At 42.3% G+C, this 23244-nt stretch overlaps 1 protein-coding gene across 1 annotated transcript in view; it reads left to right on the plus strand.

Annotated features, from left to right (window-relative positions):
• Window positions 1-323: 323 nt before the first annotated feature.
• The window catches only part of MAP6 (microtubule associated protein 6), a 76880-nt gene continuing 53959 nt past the window's right edge, over window positions 324-23244 (plus strand). Inside the window, exon 1 of the mRNA XM_045555440.1 lies at window positions 324-1734. Within this exon, the coding sequence (XP_045411396.1) occupies window positions 680-1734 (1055 nt within the window). The 5' untranslated portion in view covers window positions 324-679. The remainder of the gene's footprint in view (window positions 1735-23244) is intronic.

Raw genomic sequence — 23244 nt, forward strand, 5'->3', positions numbered from 1 at the left:
CGCTTGCCTGCAGCAGAGGCGGCGGCGGCGGCAGGGGCTGCAGCATCATCGCCGGCAGCGGAGGAGACCCGAGCTGCAGAATAGGGTGGGGCCCCTTCCCAGCAGCAGAGGCGGCGGCGGCAGAAGCTGCAGCATCATCGAGGGCAGCGGCCGAGGCGGCAATGCTTGGTCTCCGCTGGCAGTGACGGCCTTCGGGCTCTGCTAGGTGGCCGGCTGCGACCAAACGCCGGCGGGAAGGAGAATCGAGCAGGGTCCGCGGATCCCGTGGCCACACCGCCCGGCTCCTCCTCTGCGCCATGGCTTAAGCCTGCGGCCACCTCCCCTCGCCTCTCCTCGCTTGGCCGGGGTCTGCGCGCCACCGCAGCCGCAGGGAGGGGCGCGTCCCAGACAGCCTCGCCAGGGACTCGGGGACGCCGTGCCTCTCGCCCTTCGGCGTCCGCTGCAGACTGCGCTCCCAGGCTGCCGGTAGCCGGTAATAGAGGGACTTTACAGACTATCCTAGCGATAGCTCTCCCAGGTGCTCTCCGAGGGAGGAGGGCGAAGTAGCTCAGGCTATCGGTGGTGGGAGAAAACGGTGGGAACCGCACTGGGCGGTCGGGGTCGGAGGCTGAAGGAAGATTAGAGACTTGCTTTAGAACCACAGAAAGAAAGAGGGAGGGCCAGCTTTGCAGCCAGCACCATGGCGTGGCCGTGCATCACACGGGCCTGCTGCATCGCCCGCTTCTGGAACCAGTTGGACAAGGCAGACATCGCCGTGCCGCTGGTTTTCACCAAGTACTCAGAGGCCACCGAGCACCCTGGCGCCCCGCCGCAGCCACAGCCGCCGCAACAGCAGCAGGCGCAGCCGGCTCTCGCACCCCCCTCGGCGCGCGCGGTTGCCATAGAGACGCAGCCGGCCCAGGGCGAGTTGGATGCAGTTGCCCGGGCAACAGGGCCGGCGCCCGGGCCTAGCGGCGAACGCGAGGCGGCGGCCCCGGGCCGGAGTGGGCCGGGCCCCGGCCTGGTCTCCGGCTCCACCTCCGGCGCGGGCCCCGCGGACTCGGTGATGCGGCAGGACTACCGCGCCTGGAAGGTGCAGCGGCCCGAGCCCAGCTGCCGGCCGCGCAGCGAGTACCAGCCCTCCGACGCGCCCTTCGAGCGCGAGACCCAGTACCAGAAGGATTTCCGTGCCTGGCCACTGCCGCGCCGCGGGGACCACCCGTGGATCCCCAAGCCCGTGCAGATTCCAGCGTCCTCCCAGGCGTCGGCGCCTATTTTCAGCGCTCCCAGGCGCCGGCCGCAGAGCCAGGAGCGCTGGCCGGTGCAGGCCGCGGCTGAGGCCCCGGAGCAGGAGGCGGCCCCTGGCGGAGCAGGGGGCCTGGCAGCCGGAAAGGCGTCCGGTGGGGACGAGCGCGACACACGCAGGAAGGTCGGACCCGCCTGGATGGTGCGACGCGCCGAGGGGCTGGGGCACGAGCAGACGCCGCTGCCTGAGGCCCAGGCCCAGGTCGGAGCTGGTGGTCTGGCGGCTGGAAAGGCGTCTGGTGGGGACGAGCGCGACACACGCAGGAAGGTCGGACCCGCCTGGATGGTGCGACGCGCTGAGGGGCTGGGGCACGAGCAGACGCCGCTGCCCTCGGCCCAGGCCCAGGCCCAGGCCACGGGCCCCGAGGGTAGCAAGGGGCGCGCAGCGGCGGACGCCCTCAACCGGCAAATCCGAGAGGAGGCGGCGAGTGCGGTGAGCAGCTCCTACAGGTGAGACGCGCCGAAGCTCCCGCGGCGGGACCAGCCACCCGTACCCTCTCCCGCGGACTGCCCAGGGCTCCTTCGCCCCAGCGCAGGCCTCCCATTCTGCCTCCCGTTCAGTTCCAGACCACACCCTCTCCCCAGCCGCAGCCCGGGCAACCTCCCATCGCAGACTTCTCTTCTGCCCGGACCTATGTGAAAGCTGTATTATCCACCCAGCCTGCCCAGCCCTTTGACTTTACCACGTTAACCACCTTTCCCCATCACTGCCCCACCTCAGATCCCTGCCTGCCCAGCAGAGACCCTTTGCAATTTCCACACAGGCTGTGCTTCCATCCTGCCCCACCCGACGCTGCACTGGGGGATGCTGCCCCTTGTTGGCTCAGCTGTCACCTGGCCGGGTCCAGCAGGGTCCTCATCCTTCTAAAAGAATTCTTTCCAAGTGACCGTTTTCCCTCCTCCCCAGCCCTCTTCACTTGGCCTTTCATGCTTCGCTCGCTCGCTCAGTCCCTGGGAATGCCCAAGCACAACCACCTTTTCTAGATTACCTGAAGAATCCTTACAAATCACCCGCTGCTTCCACTGGGGCTTTGAAGTCATTTTCCTTGTGCATTTTACTAGCTGTGACACATTGGGCAAGTTTCTTAACCTTTTTGAGCCTCAGATTCTTATCTGAAGATGTAATTGATAATAGATATCTCTTAGGATTATTCACTCATTTATTGATTTCATATTAAATATTCAACATATTTTTGAGTAGCTACTATAATGTATGCCAAGCACTGTGCTAGACATCGTGAGCATTAAATGAGCTGATTCAGGAGAACAGTTCATGCCTGGCATGTAGTGGTAATCAGTGTGTCTCAGTTCCATTCCTACCTTCTACTGGATGCCTCATTATTCTGATTTCCACTTTCTACCTGCCTCCAGCCTTCTTCCCATTGAGGCATCTCCTCTCTCTCTCCTTTCCTTCACGTTCTCCAGATGTGCTTTTCATTCTCTTGCCACAAAGAGCTCTCTCTCTGGTACATTCAATTCCTCGTAAATCAATGCCTTTAAGCACGGAAATCTATCTATCTATCACTCTCTCTTTCCTTCTATTTTCCCTCAGCTGCAGCCTCACCTTTCCAGTCTGCTTTCTTGCCCTTCATCCATCCAATATATATTTCTGAATGTTTAGCTGGCTGTCAATCCTGCCCTTATGTTTCAATCAACAGCATGTAGCCAGTGGTTCACAGTTGACTCGGAACATGTAACATTGGGTTCGGAGTCTCTGGGGAAGAAGATGTGTATGATTAGTAATTGAGCTAGAGGTGTTCCAATGTGGCTTATGGGCTCCTTCATCAATGCCACAGCCAGTTAGTTGCCTCCTTCCTGCAGGAGGGTGTGGTGAGGGGGGAGGAATGCAGAGTTAGTGTCCTTGGCCAAGATCCTGTATGCAGCTTCATGTCAGACTAATGTGCTTTTCCAGTGAACATGACAAGCACGCCCTCATATGCTGAGGAAGGACTGGCATATGCGGACATCCTCTCTTGTTAAGACAAAATCTGCCTCCCAGCCCAGCATGTCCCATCTTCCTGAATTCCATTTCCTGCTTGGCATCTCTCTCTTGGTTTATTGCTATCACAACCACACTGGCCCCGCAGGAGCACACTACTTCCTTTTAAAGGTCTGTGTCAAGCAAGGACATGTATCGTTTTCCTTGGATAGCCACACAGAGGTGGAATTTTCACCATATTTTTATGCTGCTACCAAAGGAGGATCAAAAGAAAAGTGGAAGCAAACAAGCAAGAGGCATAAAAAACAAGATGTAGTTTTCTGGTTCTTATTTACAAGGCCCTACTTCATTTCGTGATCTTCCTTCCCTGAGAACCCTAAGATTGGCCCAACATCACAGGTTCCTGGCCTGGCCTGTTTATCTTCCTACTCCTATTCTATCACCCTCTGACAGGTGGAACCTTATCACCCACCAGGCAGGAGCTATCTCTTCTCACCTCCATATAGTCAATGCCAATCAAGAGAGATTTCAGATTCTTAAACCTCTTTTTGTGATCCTATTCCATTTATGTTTCCAAGTTGGCAGGACTTGCTTTGTTCAGGGATGATTGGCCAGACAGTCAAGGAATGACCACATCTTTCAGATATAACTCACATTTTGGGTTGATATAAAAACACCTTAACTATTCAGTAAGCATGTCATGCTTCACACTTTGAATTACACACATATTGGAAATGATTGGATCAGGTGGGAGAATGCTATGCTTTTACAGCTGATGAAAATGATTATTTTTAGCAACTAGAAGAATTCTATCAATCTGCCCCCCAAAAATATTTGAACACCTAAAAAAATTTTTTTAATTCAGGTCTTCTGTAAAATGTAATTATACCTAGGACTTTGGGGCCAGCAGTACTATTTTGCATATAATCAGAAGGGTTTTGAACATTAAGATAATGAGTGTTGCTAAGAAACATCAATTTCTTTAATGGACAATTTAAGTGTATGACAAATTTGATGTGAAATTTAACATTATTTTTTGTTCCAGAAAAAAAAATTAACTAATAATAGGGCAATGTACTTTGGGTGAGAGTGGATATGAAGAAATAAGATGTTCAATAAGTTAAATATACTTAAATATAGGCCAGGCATGGTGGCCCATGCCTGTAATCCTAGCACTCTGGGAGGTGGAGGCAGGAGGTTGCTTGTGGTCAGGAGTTCAAAGCAGTCTGAGCAAGAGTGAGATCCCATCTCTACCAAAAATAGAAAAAGTTAGCTGTGCATGATGGTGCGTGCCTATAGTTCCAGCCAGCCACTTGGGAGGCTGAGGCAGGAGGATTGCTTGAGCCCAGGAGTTTGAGGTTGCAGTGAGCTATGATGATGCCACTGCACTCTAGCACAGGCAATAGAGACTCTGTCTCAAAAAAAAAAAAAAAAAAGCCGGGCGTGGTGGCTCATGCCTGTAATCCTAGCACTCTGGGAGGCTGAGGTGGGTGGATCGTTTGAGCTCAGGAGTTTGAGACCAGCCTGAGCAAGAGTGAGACCCCATCTCTACCAAAAATAGAAAGAAATTAGCTGGACAACTAAAAATATATAGAAAAAAATTAGCTGAGCATGGTGGCACGTGCCTGTAGTCTCAGCTACTCGGGAGGCTGAGGCAGAAGGATTGCTTGAGCCCAGGAGTTTGAGGTTGCTGTGAGCTAGGCTGACACCATGGCACTTTAGCTTGGGCAACAGAGTAAGACTCTGTCTCAGGGGAAAAAAAAACACTGTAAAGAAAAAATGCTTGGCAATTATAATCTTATTTAGAACATTGATTTTCCTTCCCCATTGTCTCACATTCTTTTCCTTGGATATTTCCTGAATTTAAGTATGCTCCATGTCCACTGTAGATGAGCTTTACATCACCTTAGAAGCCAAGATGGGCTCCATTTCAGTGATAATTTCATTTACCAACCTTTTTCTTCTGCCACTCTATGTAAATCATGGCATGTTTATATCATAGTGACTGGTTCATCTCATGGGCTTTACAAACTGACATCTGTCACATGACATCAAAATGAGCAATTCACTTACGGAAAGACACATATCCATCAGCTTAATATATTGGTATGTAATGTAAAATATATTAATACATTCAGCATTCAGAATCCTATACATGCTAATTGATTTTCCCCCTACAATATACATAAGATATCCTTTGACACTATGGCTTTGAGAAAACTTACCTATTCAGCAGTTCATCTGTGGCCAGGTGTGGTGGCTCCCTCCTGTCATCCTAGCACTCTGGGAGGCCAAGGTGGGAGGATCTCTTGAGGCCAAGAGTTCGAGACCAACCTGAGCAAGAGTGAGAAGCCCCTGTCTCTACAAAAAATAGAAAAATTAGCTGGGTGTGGTGGTGCACACCTGTAGTCCCAGCTACTCAGGAGACTGAGGCAGGAGGATGGCTTGAGCCCAGGAGTTTGAGAGTTTGAGGTTGTGCAGTGAGCTCTGATGACGACATTGCACTCTAGCTGGGTCCAACAGAGCGAGACACTGTCTCAAAAAAAAACAAACAAACAAAAAAAAAAAAAAACAGTTCATCTAATTCATAATCCATTCATACTAGCCTGGGATTTTTGCATTCAAGTGGTATCAGAGGTATCTTTACAATTATTCACAATCATGAGGTTGATTAATTTTTAATACATTCATTTTACATAGATGAAATTATAAAATTGAGAAGCATATCTTTATTTCCATTTTTAATGTTAAGGATGAATTGCACTGGGGAACCATTTGTGACTTTAGACCTGCCATTCTCAATTAGAAAATAGATGAGTCATAAGGAAGGGATTAAAATTCCTCTGCCAGTCAAGCCCATTGCCCTGGCCATCAGATTATTGGGATAGATAGGGTAGCAGGTGCTCCCTATAGAAATGCTAATGAGAAGCTTTTCCTAGAAGAAATCAGGTGAAGCACCAGAGGGTAGAATTAATAAACCAGAGGTAAAATACTTGATAAATGAGAGCAACAAGGAAGTTAGAAAGAAAAGGAGCCTTTAATGTCTGCCCTACAGCCTTGCGTGAAGGTCAGAGGAAGGTCCTTCCGACTTAGTTTATGCTGTGCAGAATTGTCCTATGCCCTAACTGCCCATTTTTCTAATTTCCTCCTGGGTAAGTCCCACTAATACTTCAAGTCTAACCTCGAACACTGAGTCTACAGTAATGCCTTCCTTGGTTCTGTCATTCAGAATTAATTTTTCTTCTATTCCCTTTTTACTTTCTGAACTCTTATCATTTTCTGCTTGATTATAAAACACTTTTGTCTATATCTACCTCCCCCACCATATTATGAACACTTGAAGAGAAAGGTTGTATTTTGTTTATTTCTGTACCTCTCACAGCCTAACATTGTGCCTAGGCACCATATAGATTTGTTGAACTCAATGGAATTTTTAGGGCTTGGGGAAATTAAAAATTTACCTACATATTGATTCATTCAGTTTCATTTATTTGAATTTATTTCAGAAAATGACTACCAAGCCCCTGCTATGTACCAGACAGGGCACTGAAGATACCAAAAGAATAAGTTATAATCCTGATATAAGGAAATTCCTTACAGGATTAAGTCCGCATCTTATTAGGTTAGCACTAGAAGTAAATGTTCAAATGGAAAAGGGCAGCAAACTTTATAGACCTGACTCTGGAGGCACCTTCACCTAGGGCAGTAGTAGTCCACGACCTTGGCTGTGCTTTGGAATCACTGGTGAACTTTAAAAAAATGGATGTATAGGTGCCTTGCCCAGAAAATCTGATTTAATTAGTCTGGATGTAGCCTGGGCATCTGAATTTTTAAAGCTATCTCAGGTGATTCTAATAGTCAACTCAGGTTATGACCTACTTCCATAAGGCTGGTTCTCAAAATTTAGTACACAAAGAAATCACCTGGAAAGCTTTCCAAAATGCAGGTTCCTGGGCCACATCCTCAGACATGTTTATATAGTAGGTTTAAAATGGAGCCTAAAAAAAATCTATTTTTCAAAAAGCACTCTAGATAACTTTGACGCAGATGAATGCTGGCTCTACTTGGGAAACAAAATACTTAGGGAGATTTGCTATCTTTAAGGTATTGAGTTTTCCCATGTACAAACATGGTAAAGCTTGCCATTTATTTAAGTCTTGTGTTTTTTACTTATATGTTGTAATTTTCTCCACAAAATTACATGCGTATAGTTTAAAATTTTATTTCTATATTTAACTCTTTAATAACCTAACTGGATTTTATCTTTAGGTATGGAATGAAGTAGGGATTACATTTCCTCCCTATATGGAGAATCATTTTAAAAATTTAACTTTTTTTAAAAGTTTAACTTTTCCCTACTAATTTATGATATTTCCTCTATCAAATAAGGGTCACAAATCCTTAGATATTATTTCTGGGCTGTCTGTTCTATTCCATTCGTCTGAGCTAATGCCATACTATGTTATTAATATTTTCTTTTTTTCTAAGCTATTATTAATATATCTTATAATTATTATTCCTATTGTGAAGAGTTTATTTTATTACATTATCTAATTAATTATTGCTTATATCCATTAATTTTTATGTGTTAATCTTGTATTCAGGAACCTTACAAGACTCCCTAATTAATTTTGTCTGTAGACCCTCTTGGATTGTTTGTGGAGATAATGTATATTTTTAGCAAATAGCAAGTTAGTGTCTTCGTTTCCAATATTTATATATCTCGTTTTCTGTGTGTTTCTGTATTGATTAGGACATCTGGCCTGGTTTTGAACAGTAGGTGATAACAGACGTCTTTGTTTTGGGAAATGGGAATGTTTCTAAACGTTTTATCATTAAATATGAGGTTTGCTTTATGTTTTTATGAGATCAGGTTAAGAAACTTCTCTTTATCCTCGTTTGCTAGTAGTTTCTAAAAATGAGGATGGGTGTTGAATTTTACTGAATGCTTTTTCTGCATCAACCAATATGATCATATGGTTTTCCTTTCCTTTTTTATCTGTTGACAGAATTTTTTTCTGATATTGAACCATCTTTGTATTCCTGGGATAAACCTTGCTTAGATAAAAATATATTCTATTATGCTTAATTTGGTTTGCTATTTTTATTTGAAATATTTTCATATATAATCATAAATTAAATTGGTCTATAATTTTTCCTTTTATATATTGTCTTCTATAATATTGGGATCAAGGTTATACCTATAAAATTAGATAAGTAGATTCCCCCCCTTTTTTTTTTTTTTAGTTGCTTGAACAATTTATATAAGAAGAACTTCTCCTTAAATATCTAATAAGATTCTCCTGTAAAACTTTCTGGACTTGATGTGTTTTTTATGGATTTTCCTTTTTACTACCAATCTGATGTCTTAGTGTTTCATTTATTCAGATTTTAGATTTCTTCTTGAGCCAATGTTATTTTTTCTGGAAATTTTATATTTCTTCTAACTTTGTAATTTATTGACAAAATCAATCATATCATTATCTTGTGAATTTAAAAATAATCTCTTCTTATCTGTAGTTATAGCCCTTTTTTCATACCTGATATTAATTTATGCCTTCTCTAGTTTTTCCGAATTTGTCATGTTGAGGCATGTTTTGTTTTTTAGTCTTTTCAAAGCATAAAATTTTGATTTTATTGTGCATCTTTTTCAGTCAATTTTACTCTTATTTTTACTATTCCCTTTCTTTTTATGCTCTGAGAAGTAGGCATAGGTCAGGTTAGCCTTGCATCCCTAGCTAAGGGGTTTGGATTTGCTCCTATAGACAATTATGTCACTGAAGTAATCTAAGCAAGGGAGCAACATAATTTGATAAAGCTCCCACTGGCTGAGTTACTTGGGGGATTAGAGAAAGAGGGGCCAGCCAGGAGGCTCTTGAAATAATTCAGAGAGAATGGCAAAGCTTTAACTGTGACTGTGTGACTGGAGATTTATAACATAGTATAGATACAAAGCAACTGATCTAATCGACCAACTGAGATGCAAGGAAGAGGATATGATCCAGGATGACTCTTGTGTTTCTGGTTTGGATACCTGGTAGTGGTGTTAGTCACCAGAACAGGGAATATAGAGGAGAAAAAGTCAGAAGTGGAAGTTGAGCTTGCTTTTTAGGATATAGAATTTGAGGTATTTATGTGATATATGACAAGAGGTGTTCAAAGGTTTCAGTTGAGTAAATGGATCTGAAACTTGGGGAGAGATCTGGGCTATAAATATAGAATTGTAAACAATCAGTGTGTGTTATTAAAGCCATGGGAAGAAGTGAAATCATCCCTGGAGAGGGAGTAGAGAAAATTAGCCATCAGAACATGAAGCCCTGGGGTATACAAGTATTTGGGGTCCTGTCAGCAGAAGGGACATCCATGAAAAAGTTATTGTGTCTATTTGGAAATTTTTACTGAAGACTACTGTAAGCAAGGCATTTTGTTAGATCGTTGATTGACCTGATGCAGTTAAAGATAACTTTCAGAGATATAATGTTGACTGAGACTAACCCACAAAGAAGATAAGATACATGCAATTAATTCTTGGTTGCTCTCCTAGGGAAAAATTGCATCTAATCCATATATGAACTTTAAAAAAAAAGTCAAGGCAGTGATAGTTCTAAATCTACACTCACTAAGAATCGTTCAATATCCCATATACAAAACTAAAATAATCTGGCAAATGTTCATTAGGATTAAGGGTCCATCTCTATAATGCAGCTTTGGATTTACAAATTGTGTCAACTGTACTAATGTAGACAGGTGCTAATTCTGTGCTGAATGAAGATAACTTCAAGATCGGCCGGAACCTGTAAACTAAAAACTCTAGTTTCACCATTAGAAATAATAATAATAGTAGCTAATTGAGTGCCTACTATGCCTGGCAGAAGGCCAGAAACCTTAGATACATTTCCTTCCTTACAGTAGCCCTGCAGGAACCATGCTGTTACTTCCATGTCAGCACTTAGGACCCACGGGCCTCTTATATGCTGTTAGGTTTTAAGACCATTGAAAGCAGACTTTGTCTACACTAGTCTTTCCCTACACTCGGCACTTCCTCAGTCTCATATTCACATGTGCTGTCTCAATTCGGTTTCAATCCAGTTAACATTTATTTGTAGCTACCATATATCAGGCCCTGAACTAAATCCTGGGATGACAAAGTTGTCCTTGGTCTCGGGATGTTTATTAGGCAGAGACAAATGTGCTGAAGAGTTATAGGTGCCCTGATAAAAAGTCTGTGCAGAGCACAGTGGAGGTCAGAGAAGAGAGGGGTTAAGTCTGCATGATTTGAGGGTTGTTGGGAAAGGGTCCAGTAGAGAGGGTAACTAGTAGGCTGAGTCTTGAAAGATGAGTGGGCATTAAATGTAGAATGGATCAATTTGAGTAAAAGTACAGGCAGAGAAACCAGAGGCAGTTGTGTGCAGGCAGAACTTGGAGGTATCATTGCATGGGGATAGAATGGTGAGAGGCAGACTGGGGAAGTAGGCTGGGGCCAGCATAGAGGAGACTCGGGATTAGGTTTTAGATTTTGGCAGCAGTGGGAAGAATGGATGGGGGTGCGGGATTAGGCTGGGAGCACAGAGTCCAGGGAGGAAACTATGGTCTAGGTGAGAGATGATGAATACCTCCAGCAAGGGAAGAATGTAAACAGACGCTGATGATATAGAATAAGACAATGTAGTGGCTGACTCAAAGTAGGCAGAAAGGCAGAGGAAAGAGTCTAGGCTCTTTCCCAGGTTTCATGCTTTGCATGTCTGGGGGAATAGTGGTATCCTTCATGAGCTAGATGGCACAATTTTGGACAAGTTAAGCTGGAGGTGTCTTTGGAAAATCTACATGGAGATGTTCAGTATAAAATGCAAATGGAAACTCACGCTGGTAAGGGTGTAAATTGGTATGATCATTTTATAAAATAATATTATTGCTTCAGATTAAACACATGTTTACCCTATGACCCAGCAATTCCATTCTTGAGTATCTACCAAAAATGAGTGCAGAAGACTTGTATTGGAATGTTTATAGCAGCATTATTAATAATAGCTAAAAACTAAAATAGCCCAAATGTCCATCAACAATAGGATATGTAAACTGTGGTATATTCATACACCAGTATTACATAGCAGGGTGTGGAAGGCAGAATAATGCCCCACCTCAAAGACATCCAAATCCTAATTCCAGGAACCTGTGAACATGTTATCTTACGTGGCAAAAGAGACTTTGCAGATGTCGTTATGAATCTTGGGAGAGTAGCCTGGATTACCCAGGTGGCCCAATGTAATCACAAAGTCCTTATAAAAGCAAGAGGAAGACAGAAGAGTCAATGTCAGAGTGATGCAGTGTGATAAAGACTGGGCTGGCTCTGAAGATGGACGGGCAAACGCACCTAGGAATGCAGGCAGCCTCTAAGAAGCTGGGAAAGGCAAGGAAATGGATTCTCCCAAAGAGCCTCCAGCGAGACCCACTCTGGACTCCTGCATTACAGAACTGTAAGATAACAAATTTGTGTGCCATTCAGTTTATAGTAATTTGTTACAGTAGCTATAGGAGATTGATACACAGGGTTTCTCAATTATTGACATTTTGCACCAGATAATTCTTTGTTGTGGGGAGCTGTCCTGTGCATTGTAGGATATTTAGCAGCATCCCTGGCATCTACCCATTCCATGCCCCATGGAGTAGTATGTCCCATCCCTCCCTGCCCTGAGTTGTAGCAATCAAAAATGTCTCTGGACATTGCCTAAAGCCCCTGGTCAGGGAACAAAATTGCTCCCAGTTGGGAGTCACTGTTATATTATATAGCAATGAAAAAGAACACATCACTGTGACACTCAATAATATGGATATTTCTCACAGATACAACGATGAGTGAAAGAAACCAGACACAAGTGCACTTACTGCATGATTTCATTTATATGAAGTTCAAAAACAGGCAAAGTAATTGATGATGTTGGAAGTTAGAACAGGGGTGACCCTGGGGTGGGGGGTAGTTGGCTCAGAAGGAGCTCAAGGGAATCTTCTGAGGTATTGGAAATGTTACATAACTTCATATGAGTGGTGGTTACGTGGGTTTATACATGACAGCAGTGGAGACTCATGGACTTTATTCTATGTATGTTATACTTCAACAAAAAATAAAAAACAATACAAGCGAGCTAAATGTAGATGTAGTTTGATGCTCAGGAGAAAGGGCAGAACAGAAAGAAAGTACTGGACATCAAGCTGCTGGTGGGAATTGAGCTCGTAGGTGTTAGGGTGGGTGGGGGATAATGAGGGTGGGAAGAAAAGAATGTTGAGGCCCGAGCCCAGAAAGTAGCACCGACATCTCAGGAACGGACAGGCTGATGGAGTCTGTGCTTGTCTCTCCCACTCGAAAGCAAGAGTGAGAGCACAGGCCCCACCGTGGTCTCAGCCTCTCACCTCTCCTGCATCTGGCCTTGTACATTACACACAGGAGCTGCCCCACATGTGTGTTAAGTAAGAGTACTCCTCGCTACCCCTCCTTTGTCCTAGCCTAGTCCACTGTCAATGTGTATTTGTTTTCAAACTGAATGAAGAGGCTTTTTGCAGGACTCAGCCTGGTATAACATCTTTTGGTGGGAAAATTGTGCCCAAGCCTCAAGCCACAAAACCCTCCACAAGTGCTTCCTGAAACACTGTTCCCTTGTGGTCACTGGCCATTTTGTACAGTGACTTCAAAACGTTAGCCCACATTGTGGCATATCCTAGAGTGCATGGTGCATTTTTGTAAGCCTCCTAGCCCTTAAGGATTGTTCACTATCGAATCATAATAATTAGGCAAAAGGTAGACAATGGCAGGATGCTAAAGAGCTGAATATTAGGAAGAACAGAGACATAATTGAGTTTCAACCTCATCTGCTGAGCATTTACTCTGTACCAACTGCTTTAACATATCTTTTTTTACAGACTTCGTAATGACCTTTTAAGGTAAACATATTTATCTTTAAAGATGAAAAATAGAATTAGGGAGGTTGGGGACTGAGGTCACGTAACCAGTCAGTGGCTGAGCTGGCTTGGGGATCTGGTTCTCCTTGTTCCAGCCCACAGCTGTGTCTTGCTTGTGCAGCTCAGGCAGACCCCTGCCACGTCCCCCCATGCCCACCCAGCCCAACAAGCCATTCTTGGGAGGGCTGCTGCCAACCTCTACCTTTCTGCTGCCTTTGTGGCCCCCTCTCTCCTAAACCCATGCCATCCTCCTCCAGCAAGCTTATTTCTGCAGTGAGGGGGGCAGGGTGTGAGTGGTCTCACCAATCCTTGTCCTAAGCTCTCCTCGGAGTCCCTTTCCGTCCAAGGCAAGACCCAGGCGCCTTGGCCTGCAGTCAAGGCCTTTCAGGATCTGACCTCTCTGGTCCTTCCAGCCTTTTTGCCCACTGCTCCCTGCACACACCTGATGCTTTTTCTGGGGGGTTCTCAAATCACAGCCTGAACTGGGCTCTCACAAGCCCCACACGTAACTACTGCTGGATTTTGCTCATAAATCCATAATTGTCCCTCCTTCCCTTCTCCCATCTTTCTAAATCCTTCCTATCCTCAGGCCTTTTAGTCCATTGAGAAAGAGGCTTATACTATAAAAGCAGGGAATTAGGTTGGATTTATTTGATTCTAATTCCATAATAATAATGCAGTGGGCCTAAAGTATTTTTATTCCATGTTCAGACAGCATCGTAAGAGCATGCAAAGGCTGGGACGATGGAATATGAGGATTGCTGGTGAAGAACATATGATCCCTGCTTGCAGGAGATTGCCATCTTAGGAGGAAGATAATATAGATGCAAGTACTGTGCCTAAAGTACCAGGCAGGCCCTAGTGAGAGTAAAAATCAGGGGCCAGAGTTCTCCAGGGACACAACAGGGGCTGGTTAATGCTGCTGGAAGATCGGTGGAAGGGATGGTTGTATGAGTGCTGGGAGGTGTCCTGGTGTCCTGTGAAGAACTCAGTGGATGATTAAGATTTGGTTTGAATCACTCCTCTTTAACTTAAAATCTGTATAATCTTGGGAAAGTTTTGATTCTTCTCATCAATAAGGTGGAGATAATTTCTGTGCTTACTAAAGTGATGAAGATGGAGGGAGATAATGCTTGTACACAGTGCATGCTCATTACAGCAAGTGCTTGCCACATTTATTATTATGATTGAAATAACGGAGTAGGGTAGGTTACCCATGAAAGTCTTTCATTTATTTATTCAAGAAGCATTGATCGCATCTTGTGTGAGGCACTACGTTAGGACCTGGGGGTAGAGAGATGGATTACACATAGCTAAAGGAGCTCCTGGTCTAGTGAGAGAAAAGCATATTAAAAATTGTAGTAGTAGAGTGAGTACAATAATAGAAAGATGCACCAGGTATTGAGGGGATGTGGAGGAAAGGGTCTGACTCTGAGTCACAGACCACTTCCTGGAGGGAGTGTACCTGTACACTGTGTCGAAAGCATAGGAGTTAGTTCCGTTGGGAAGGAAAAAGATTAGGAACTATGTATTCCTTTCTAGAGGTCTGTAACAATGAGATAAGAAGGCAGAAGGCCATTTAAAAGTACAATATTTAATTATAATTCCTGCTCCCCTCAGGTGTCTGACTTTATTTGGGACTTTGGTTTCAAGTTCTGCTCATATGTATTAACTAAATGATTTGGGGAAAGTTACTTAACCTCTCTTCTCTGATTTTGTTTCCTAACTGGTAAAATAGAACCACTAATATGTACCTTTCAAGGTTGTTGAAAGACTTAACATTCCATTAAGTCTGTTACTCTCTTATCTGTTTTATTTGTCGTTGTACCCTCACTATCTAGCTTTGTGTGTGGTATTTAATAGATGCTTAATAGATATTCATTGAAAAAAATGAATGAAAGGTGTATGTATGGTGCTTAGCATAGTGCCTGGCCTATAGGAAGCATTTAATAAATGGAAACTGTCTTCACCATTGTCCCTAGTGGGTTGAGTTCTACTTGGCAAATATAAACAGATCCTTTCGCCCTTCTGTTTGTACACATTCTGAATTTCTGAGAAAAGAACCATTAAATGCTCAGATGAGAGATTTTCCTATGAGTATTCTTTAGTCCAGCAAGCATCTCTGAGTCACCGTGTTATAATCTATCTGTGCAAATATGAATTGTATGGAGAGGCCCAGCTTTTGCCATTGTGTACACACAAAAACATTGCATGCATAAAACAGAAATTATAAAATTAGAATCTTAATGAAAGCAATTAGAAAATAACAAGTTTCAATTTGCTCTGAAAATGAATTCAGAGATGTTTCTGTGCTTACTAATGTGATGTTATCTAATTTTTACCAAAGTTTGAATTGTGGGTGGCACCTAGGTGCCATCAGTCAGAGAATGGGTTAATTGTGAATAAAATCGGGATAGAATTTTCCCCCTTGGACTTCCCAGCCAAGTATCTGTGCCTCTCTGACAGTGTTATGCCAGCATGTCCTCAAATCTCAGAGACCCCAAGGGCTCCTCCCAAGGATTTGGTATATTTCACATGATTTTTCAGGGATATACAAGAAAGTCCATTTAGCCTGATATCCTTATGGGCAGAGCCTGGGTGGGCCTTGTTTTTTGTTTTTGTTTTTGTTTGGCAGGGGAGACAAAGTCTCACTCTGCTGCCCTGGCTAGGGTGCAATGGCGTCATCAAAGCTCACTACAACCTCAGACTCCTGGGCTCAGTGATGCTCCTGCCTTAGCCTCCCTAGTAGCTGGGACTACAGGTGGGTGCTACCACACCCAGCTAATTTTTCTTTTTCTTTTTTTTTGTAGAGACGGGTCTCACTTGCTCAGGCTGGTGTCAAACTCCTGGCCTCAAGCCATCCTCCCACCTCTGCCTTCCAAAGTGCTAGGATTATAGGTGTGAGCCGCCATGCTGGGTAGTCTTGTCCTTTTATCCCTTTCCCACAGAAGAGAGTTCAACCAATGTTTGAAGAATGACTCTCAGGAAGTGAACAGGCCCATTGCAATTCTTCTCAGAGCTTCCCAATGCCCAAATCTCCCTTGTGGATTTAGTAAGCCACTGGATTAAATATGCAGTTCACTTGTAGCTGCTTTGTTACTGTTAATAAGAGAAAAAAAAGAAATGGATATGCAGTTCACATGCTGAGATTCTGCTTCGAGGGTATAGGGAGAGAGAAAATGAGGAGTCACGGATGTAATATAGGAGTGGGAGAGAAAAGTAAGTGGAGGATAAGGAGTAGGAATGGCAGTGGGAGTATTTCTGCCCATGTGCAGCACTGTGCCCAACAGCCTGATGGCTCTAGAAGATGGCAGTGTCAAGGTTTCCAAGGATTTATTTGCAGTATTTTTCTAAAAAAAAATACTTATTGTAGTATATGTGTCAGTATACCGCAGCTTTGCTGTGCAGAGGACACTTCTTCCTTAAGTTGAGCAAATACATAAGTCACTGGTAGAAATAAAAGCCAGAACTCAGTTGAGATCCCCCTTCCCACAGGAGTCAGGCTAGCTTTTCACTGTTTATTTCTTCATTTCCTGTTAGTGCAGCAGTCAATTATCCATCCATTCCACAGACATTTGTCAATCTCCTGCTATAGATATGTAACTTCCTGCCCAGGAGACACTTGCAATCTAGGAGGGAAGACAGCCATGGATATGAATTCCTAACCTTAGAAAAGTGAATTATGTTTTATAGGATGTCACATGCTTTTTGAGCAGAGGAACTTTATCAGTTCTGACTTGAAAGATCAGAGAAGACTTCAAAAAGGTGGGTAGCATCTGAGTTGGACCTAGAAGGACCAGGCTGATTTCAGTAGGCAAAACAATCAGGCAGGCAGGGAGGTGGCACATACCAGCGGAAGGGACAGCTGGGGCATGGAGAGCTAGATGTACATAAGGGGGACTACAGATATCCAGATATGACAAGTGTTCCAAGCACAGGAGTGATGCGGCAGGAGATGAGTTAGTCTAGACCAGTGGTTGGCAAACTTCCTGTAAAGGGACAGATGGTAAATATTTTAGGCTTTGCAGGCCAAGATGCAAAATTAAGGTTATGATGTAGTTACTTATATAACAAGAGAGAAAACAAATTTTCCCCAAAATTTTCATTGCTGAAATTCAAAATATAATAATAATAATTGAATATAATCTTTTATAATACAGGTCTGCTAATGAAAAAAATTTTTTTAGGGTAGTAACATTTGCTGAATCAGGGTTCAAAGTCAGTGTTCCCTTTCATCAAAGTTTCATCAAAACTATTCTTAGCTCACAGCTGAACAAAACAGGTAGATTTGGGTATATAGCTCACGAGCCATAATTTGCCAATCTCTGGCCTATGTAACTGAGGACAGAATGCTGTGCTGCCAAGTTTCAGACTCTGTGTTTAAGCAGCAAATAACCAGCTGAACAGCGTGCACGAGAATACTTGGTTTGACTGTGCCTTCCTAAGCACATCAGTTATTCTTCGAAAGTGACATAGTCTTTCTCTTGTTTCCTTACAATTGAAAAGCAACGGGAAGCTGATGTACATGTAAGAGTCTCTTTGTCTTAATATATAATGGATAACCAACGAATCTCTCATAGCAACCAAGAATACAAGGTACGAAGAGTCACCATTGTGAAATACTATTAGTCTCTGGCTGCTATGACCAGTTTGTGTGGGGTTCCCCTGGGAGCTGGAACAAAGATTTTTAAAAAATAGACAAGAAATAAGTGACATTGAAAGGTATACAGGGGGATAATCAACATGCCTAGGATCTAGCCCCCAAAAATAGCACAGAAGAGAGCTCTACCTTGAGAATCTCTGATCCAGCATTTCTCCAGAGTTGGCCAAAGGCAGGCTGTGAATTGGAGAGAGGCTTGGTGATTCTAACTGCTAAAAATCCAACATAACAACACCATTCTCTGGGAGCCTTTTAGCACGTCATAATAATCCTAATCCAAACTGCATTTGTGAGAAGGTAATTCTTTGTAAGCCCTTGGTAGAGCATATGAGTCATTCATTAATTCAATTCATATTTGTTGAGCTCTTCCTAGGAATAAGACACTGAGCTAGGCTCTGGCGATGTGACTGTGGGGTCCAAGGTTTGGGACATCCTGATTTACTCTGTGTCAGCTCCTACATCAATAATAGGGACAAATATGATGATGAAGATGATGACGATGATGATGCTTGTGGTGGTGGCGGAAGAGGGGGAGAGGATGTAGCAGCAGAAGCATGAATGCTTTTAAAATAAGAAAGGTCTTTAGGGCTAGGGGTTGGTGATGGAGGGGGAAGTGTTCTGAAGGAAGAGTGAGGAACACAAGGGTAATTATTAGTAGTAATCATAACTACTGATCTGGTAGCCATGGTGCAGTGGACCAATCAATCAGAAAACCTTAACTCAAATTCCAGCCTTTCCATTTACTATTTGTGTGACCTTCATAAAGTTATTTCAGGTCTCTGAGCCTCAATTTCTTCCTCCAGAAAACAGGGCAATATTATATATGTCCTAAGTTATAGGATGCGAGGATGTTTTGCAAACTGTTAGGTCCTTGCAGTTGTAATTTCTAAATACTAATACTCAGAAGTGTGCATGAAATCAGAACACACATCAGTCTAAACTCCTAGAGAGCAGTCACTCAGGGCACAGGCTCTGAACTAAGTTCTTGGATTACAGCCATGAACAAGACCAATGACACAGTTCATCATGGAATGGACAGTATAATGATAGATAAGGTGTTAAGCATGCAATCAATAACTAATGATTAAATACAGCTGTGATAAATTCTTGGTGGGGGAAGTACAGGTGCTATCAGAGCATTCAGTGGGAGCTGACAGGCTAACTTAGACCAGGGGCTGGAGCAGTCATCTGAGGAGCAGAGCCTGAGGGTTGAAGATGAGTGTTGGTTCTGGCTCTGCCTCCTGTGCGCCCTTGGACAAGTCCCTCCTTTTACCTGCTTCATTTTCCTTATCTGTCACGGGGGTTGGCCCAATCCCCTCTGAAGTCCTTCTTAGTGCTAAAGACCTTGGTGCATGACGCCAAAGCACGGTCTCATTCTGAAGTAGAGGACACAGGATGGAGGAGGGAGCATGACTGTGATCTGAAAATCTGATGACAATGAAAAGGGAGCTCATGGCCAAGATCCAATTTCATCCACTCGATACTGCTCTCATTCCCTTCTAAATATCTGATGGCACCTTGTCCAAGATATCTTCAAAGCGTTTTCTATTTTCTTTTTTTTTTTTTAAGAACTTTAAAAGATACACTACAAAGAACAGTAAAACACACATATTCTCACTGTCCAGAATTTTAAATATTAACATTTTATCATATTTGCCTCCAGTGTTTTTTTCCAGCATTTTTTATATTAAAATTTTTTTTTCAGGTAAAGTTATTTTTTGCTCACTAGACACAGACCCATTCTGCTTCTCTCCTCACCTCCTGGGAGGTCACCACTGTTACAACTTGGGTGTATTTACCTCTTTAGCCATAACTATGTAAGGCACTGCTCTATGCATGTTTTCTCACAAGGCATTCTATCCTGTGTATCATTCTGTGACTTTATTTTTTTTCACTAAACATTATATATCTTGAAAAAATACAAACACATATACATAAATACCCACACATACAAATCGTTCTCTGTGATGGCCATATAATCTGCCATCATATGAATATAATACATACTACTTATTTCTCTATTTGTATTTTGGTTTTCGTAATTTGTTACTATCACAAATAATGCTTCAGTGAATGTCGTTATACATGTCTCTCTGTGAATATGTTAAAGGGTAAGAAGTGAAATTGTTGGGTGTTGGATTATACACATTTTACATTTTACAAAATATTGGAAAATTGCTCTTTTTACTGGCTGGACCCATTTATGCTTCAACTAACATTGTATAAAAAGTACACTTTTCTTATAATTCAGATTTTTTTAATGTTGCCAATTTCATAGTGTGGAAATGTGTTGTTTAATTCATATTTCCCTGATTTTCAGTGAAATTAAGAAACTTTCCATGTATTTTTGACAATTTGCATTTCCCCTTCTGTGAGTTGCATATTCATATCCTATACCCATTATCTTATTAGGGAGTTATCTTTGTCTTATCTATATTGATTCTCGTTTATCTTTTTCTTGGCTTATCTTTACTTTAACCTTTGTTTACAGTGTCTTTTGTCATGCAGAATTTTTGCATTTTAATGTATTCAGTGTGGTTAGTCCTTGCCTTTATGGTTTGCTTTTTATTCCTAATTTAAGAAATACTTCACTATCCCAAAGTGGTAAAGGTACTACTTTCTTCTGATAGTTTTAAGGTTTATTTTTCACATTTAGATTTGTAATACATCTGGAATTTATTTTTTGTGTATAGTGTGAGAGAGGATACAATTAATTTCATGTTCTTCTATGTAGAAAGGCAATTATTGCAAACCCATTATTTGTTTGATTGTCATTCTTTTTCCTTTGATTTAAAATGTTCCCTGTTATCATATAGCAAGTTCCCTCATTTGTGTGGGTAGGTTTCTGGGTTCTCTATGTTGTTGCATTGATCCGTTTGTCTATTCCTAAACAAATGCCATGCTTACCTATTTGTTATAACCTTATAATATGTTTAGGTTTTTAACAGGGCAGGTCTCCCTTTTGGTTGTTCTTTTTCAGAATTGTCTTAGTCTTTCTCAGACATTTATCCTTCCTTATTTATTTTGGGCTTAGTTTTCAAGTACTATCAAAAATACTATTTATATTTTGATTGGACTTGGGTTAAATTTATAGATTAATCTGAGGATTAACATCTCTATAATACTGAGTCTTTCTATGCATAAACAAGATATGTCATTCCATTTATTCAGATCTTCTTTTATATCCTTCAAAAAGGTCTTTTTGTGAGACAGAGTCTCACTCTGTTGCCCAGGCTAGAGTACTGTGGTGTCAGCCTAGCTCACAGCAACCTCAAACTCCTGGGCTCAAGCAATCCTCCTGCCTCAGCCTCCCAAGTAACTGGGACTACTGGCATGCACCACCATGCCCAGCTAATTTTATATATATATATTTTTAGTTGTCCATATAATTTCTTTCTATTTTTAGTAGAGACGGGGTCTCACTCTTGCTCAGGCTGGTCTCGAACTCCCAAGCTCAAACAATCCGCCCGCCTTGGCCTCCCAGAGTGCTAGGATTACATATCCTTATTTTTTAATCTGTACACCTGACAAATTAATCAAGCTCTACTTCTGCCAACTTACATATTCTTGTTGTCTTATGTTTTAGCTCATCTGTGTTTTATAAGTCCTCAATTTAAAAATAATTAGTAATAAAATTTTTATAACCAATGCTTATTTAAACTTGCCCCCATATTTACTAATATTTTGCTCACCAGTATTTCTTGAATCCCACTCCTGCATTCTGAAAGTGTGTCCTTTGTCTGAAGTATCTTTATCTCATCCTCGTGCTTTAGAGATAGTTTAGCTGAGGGAAGAATTCTAGGTAGACAGTAGCACTTTGAAGATATCATTCCATTGTATGTTGGCACTGGTTTTGCCTACGAGAAATCTGTCACTCTAATAGTCATTCCTTCCTACATAATCTTTCCTCCTTATTTTTCATATATCTTATCTCTTTGTGCGTCATTCTGGGTAATTATGTCACCAATTTTCTCAAATGTGATATTTACTTCATTCACTGAGTTTTTCATTGCTATGATGTTTCATTTCTAGAAGTTCTATTTGATTTTTTCAAATATTTATATTCTTTTTTCATTGTGTCCTATTGTTTCATTATGATTTATTTTTCTTTTCTTAAGTCTTTAAACCTTTTAAACACATTTATATTTATTTTACAGTCTCCTTCAGGTCATGATATCATCTCAAATTCTTTGGATGCTAATCCTTATGGCAGATCATTTTCTCGTATGGCTTTAAGTTTTATTGTGGATTGTAAAAATGGCCCTCTGGGGCAACTGTGCTTTAGCTCCTGAGCGGTGTCTCAGGGTTTCACTGGCTCATTTTTGCCTTAATTCCTCAGCTTGGAAACTCTGTACTCTGCCGGTACTGCACATAGGGATTCCACACCCTTGTGTGACTCTCGCTTAGGGTACAGAGGGATTGTGGCAGATCCCCTTCCCCTCCGCCACCCAGATCCCTAACCAGAAAGGGGCATCCTTATACTTCCCTAAGCCAGCAACTCCCTTACACAGTGGGGCAGCTTTTGTGGCCCAGCTTTATGCAGGAATTTCAGTTCCCGGTTTCCAACCTGCAGAAGGCAGGGTCCCCTCCCCATGCCTTGCCGTCAGAGCTGATCTGTGGTCCAGCGTGCCCCTCCGCAGCAATGGAGTCACGTCCCAGGCTTCCTGCTCCGACTCAGGAGTGCCTTTGTTTCTGGAAGCTGAAGATTCTCTTTCTTTCTTTTGAGCTCACCTCTGAATGTAAAAAAGATTTTTATTTTATTTTACTGTAATTTATGCAGTATTTCTACAAATTTTTACAGGGAGCTTAGCTTGGTCAATCAAATTTTCTTTCTTAGATTTTCTATGTAAATGATCATATTATCTGCAAATAATGACAATATTGTCTCTGCCTTTGCAATCTTTCTTCCTCTTATTTCTTCAATTTTATCTTACATCACTGTCTAGGAATACCAATACAACATTGCAAAGCTTTTGTCATAGACTATTGTAGTGGATGAGGAAATATAATATAGTGGTAAACTTTGGTATTAGACACATCTGGATTGAACCCAGGCTCTGTGACTTAATACCTCTGGTTTTGTGCAGGTTGCCAACATTTTAAATCTGGTTTTCTCATTTATAAAATGGACATAACAATGGTATTTACCTTGAAAAATTATTTTTAGGGTCAAATGAATTACTACATAAACTACTTGGTGTAGTACATGATGCATAATAAAAGTACCATAAATATTAACTATTAGCAGTAGTAGTTGTTGTGGTACTAGAAATAATGGTAACAGCTTTGTATATGTTATATCTAGTCTTCACAACTGTGTTAGGTAGGTATTGTTATCTGAGGCTCAAAGAGGCTGAATATCTTGCCCAGTGTCACACAGCTAATAACTGAAGGCGTGATTCACACCCTT

The sequence above is a fragment of the Lemur catta genome, chromosome 7 (genome assembly GCF_020740605.2).
Source record: "Lemur catta isolate mLemCat1 chromosome 7, mLemCat1.pri, whole genome shotgun sequence".
In the NCBI taxonomy this organism is placed as follows: Eukaryota; Metazoa; Chordata; class Mammalia; order Primates; family Lemuridae; genus Lemur; species Lemur catta.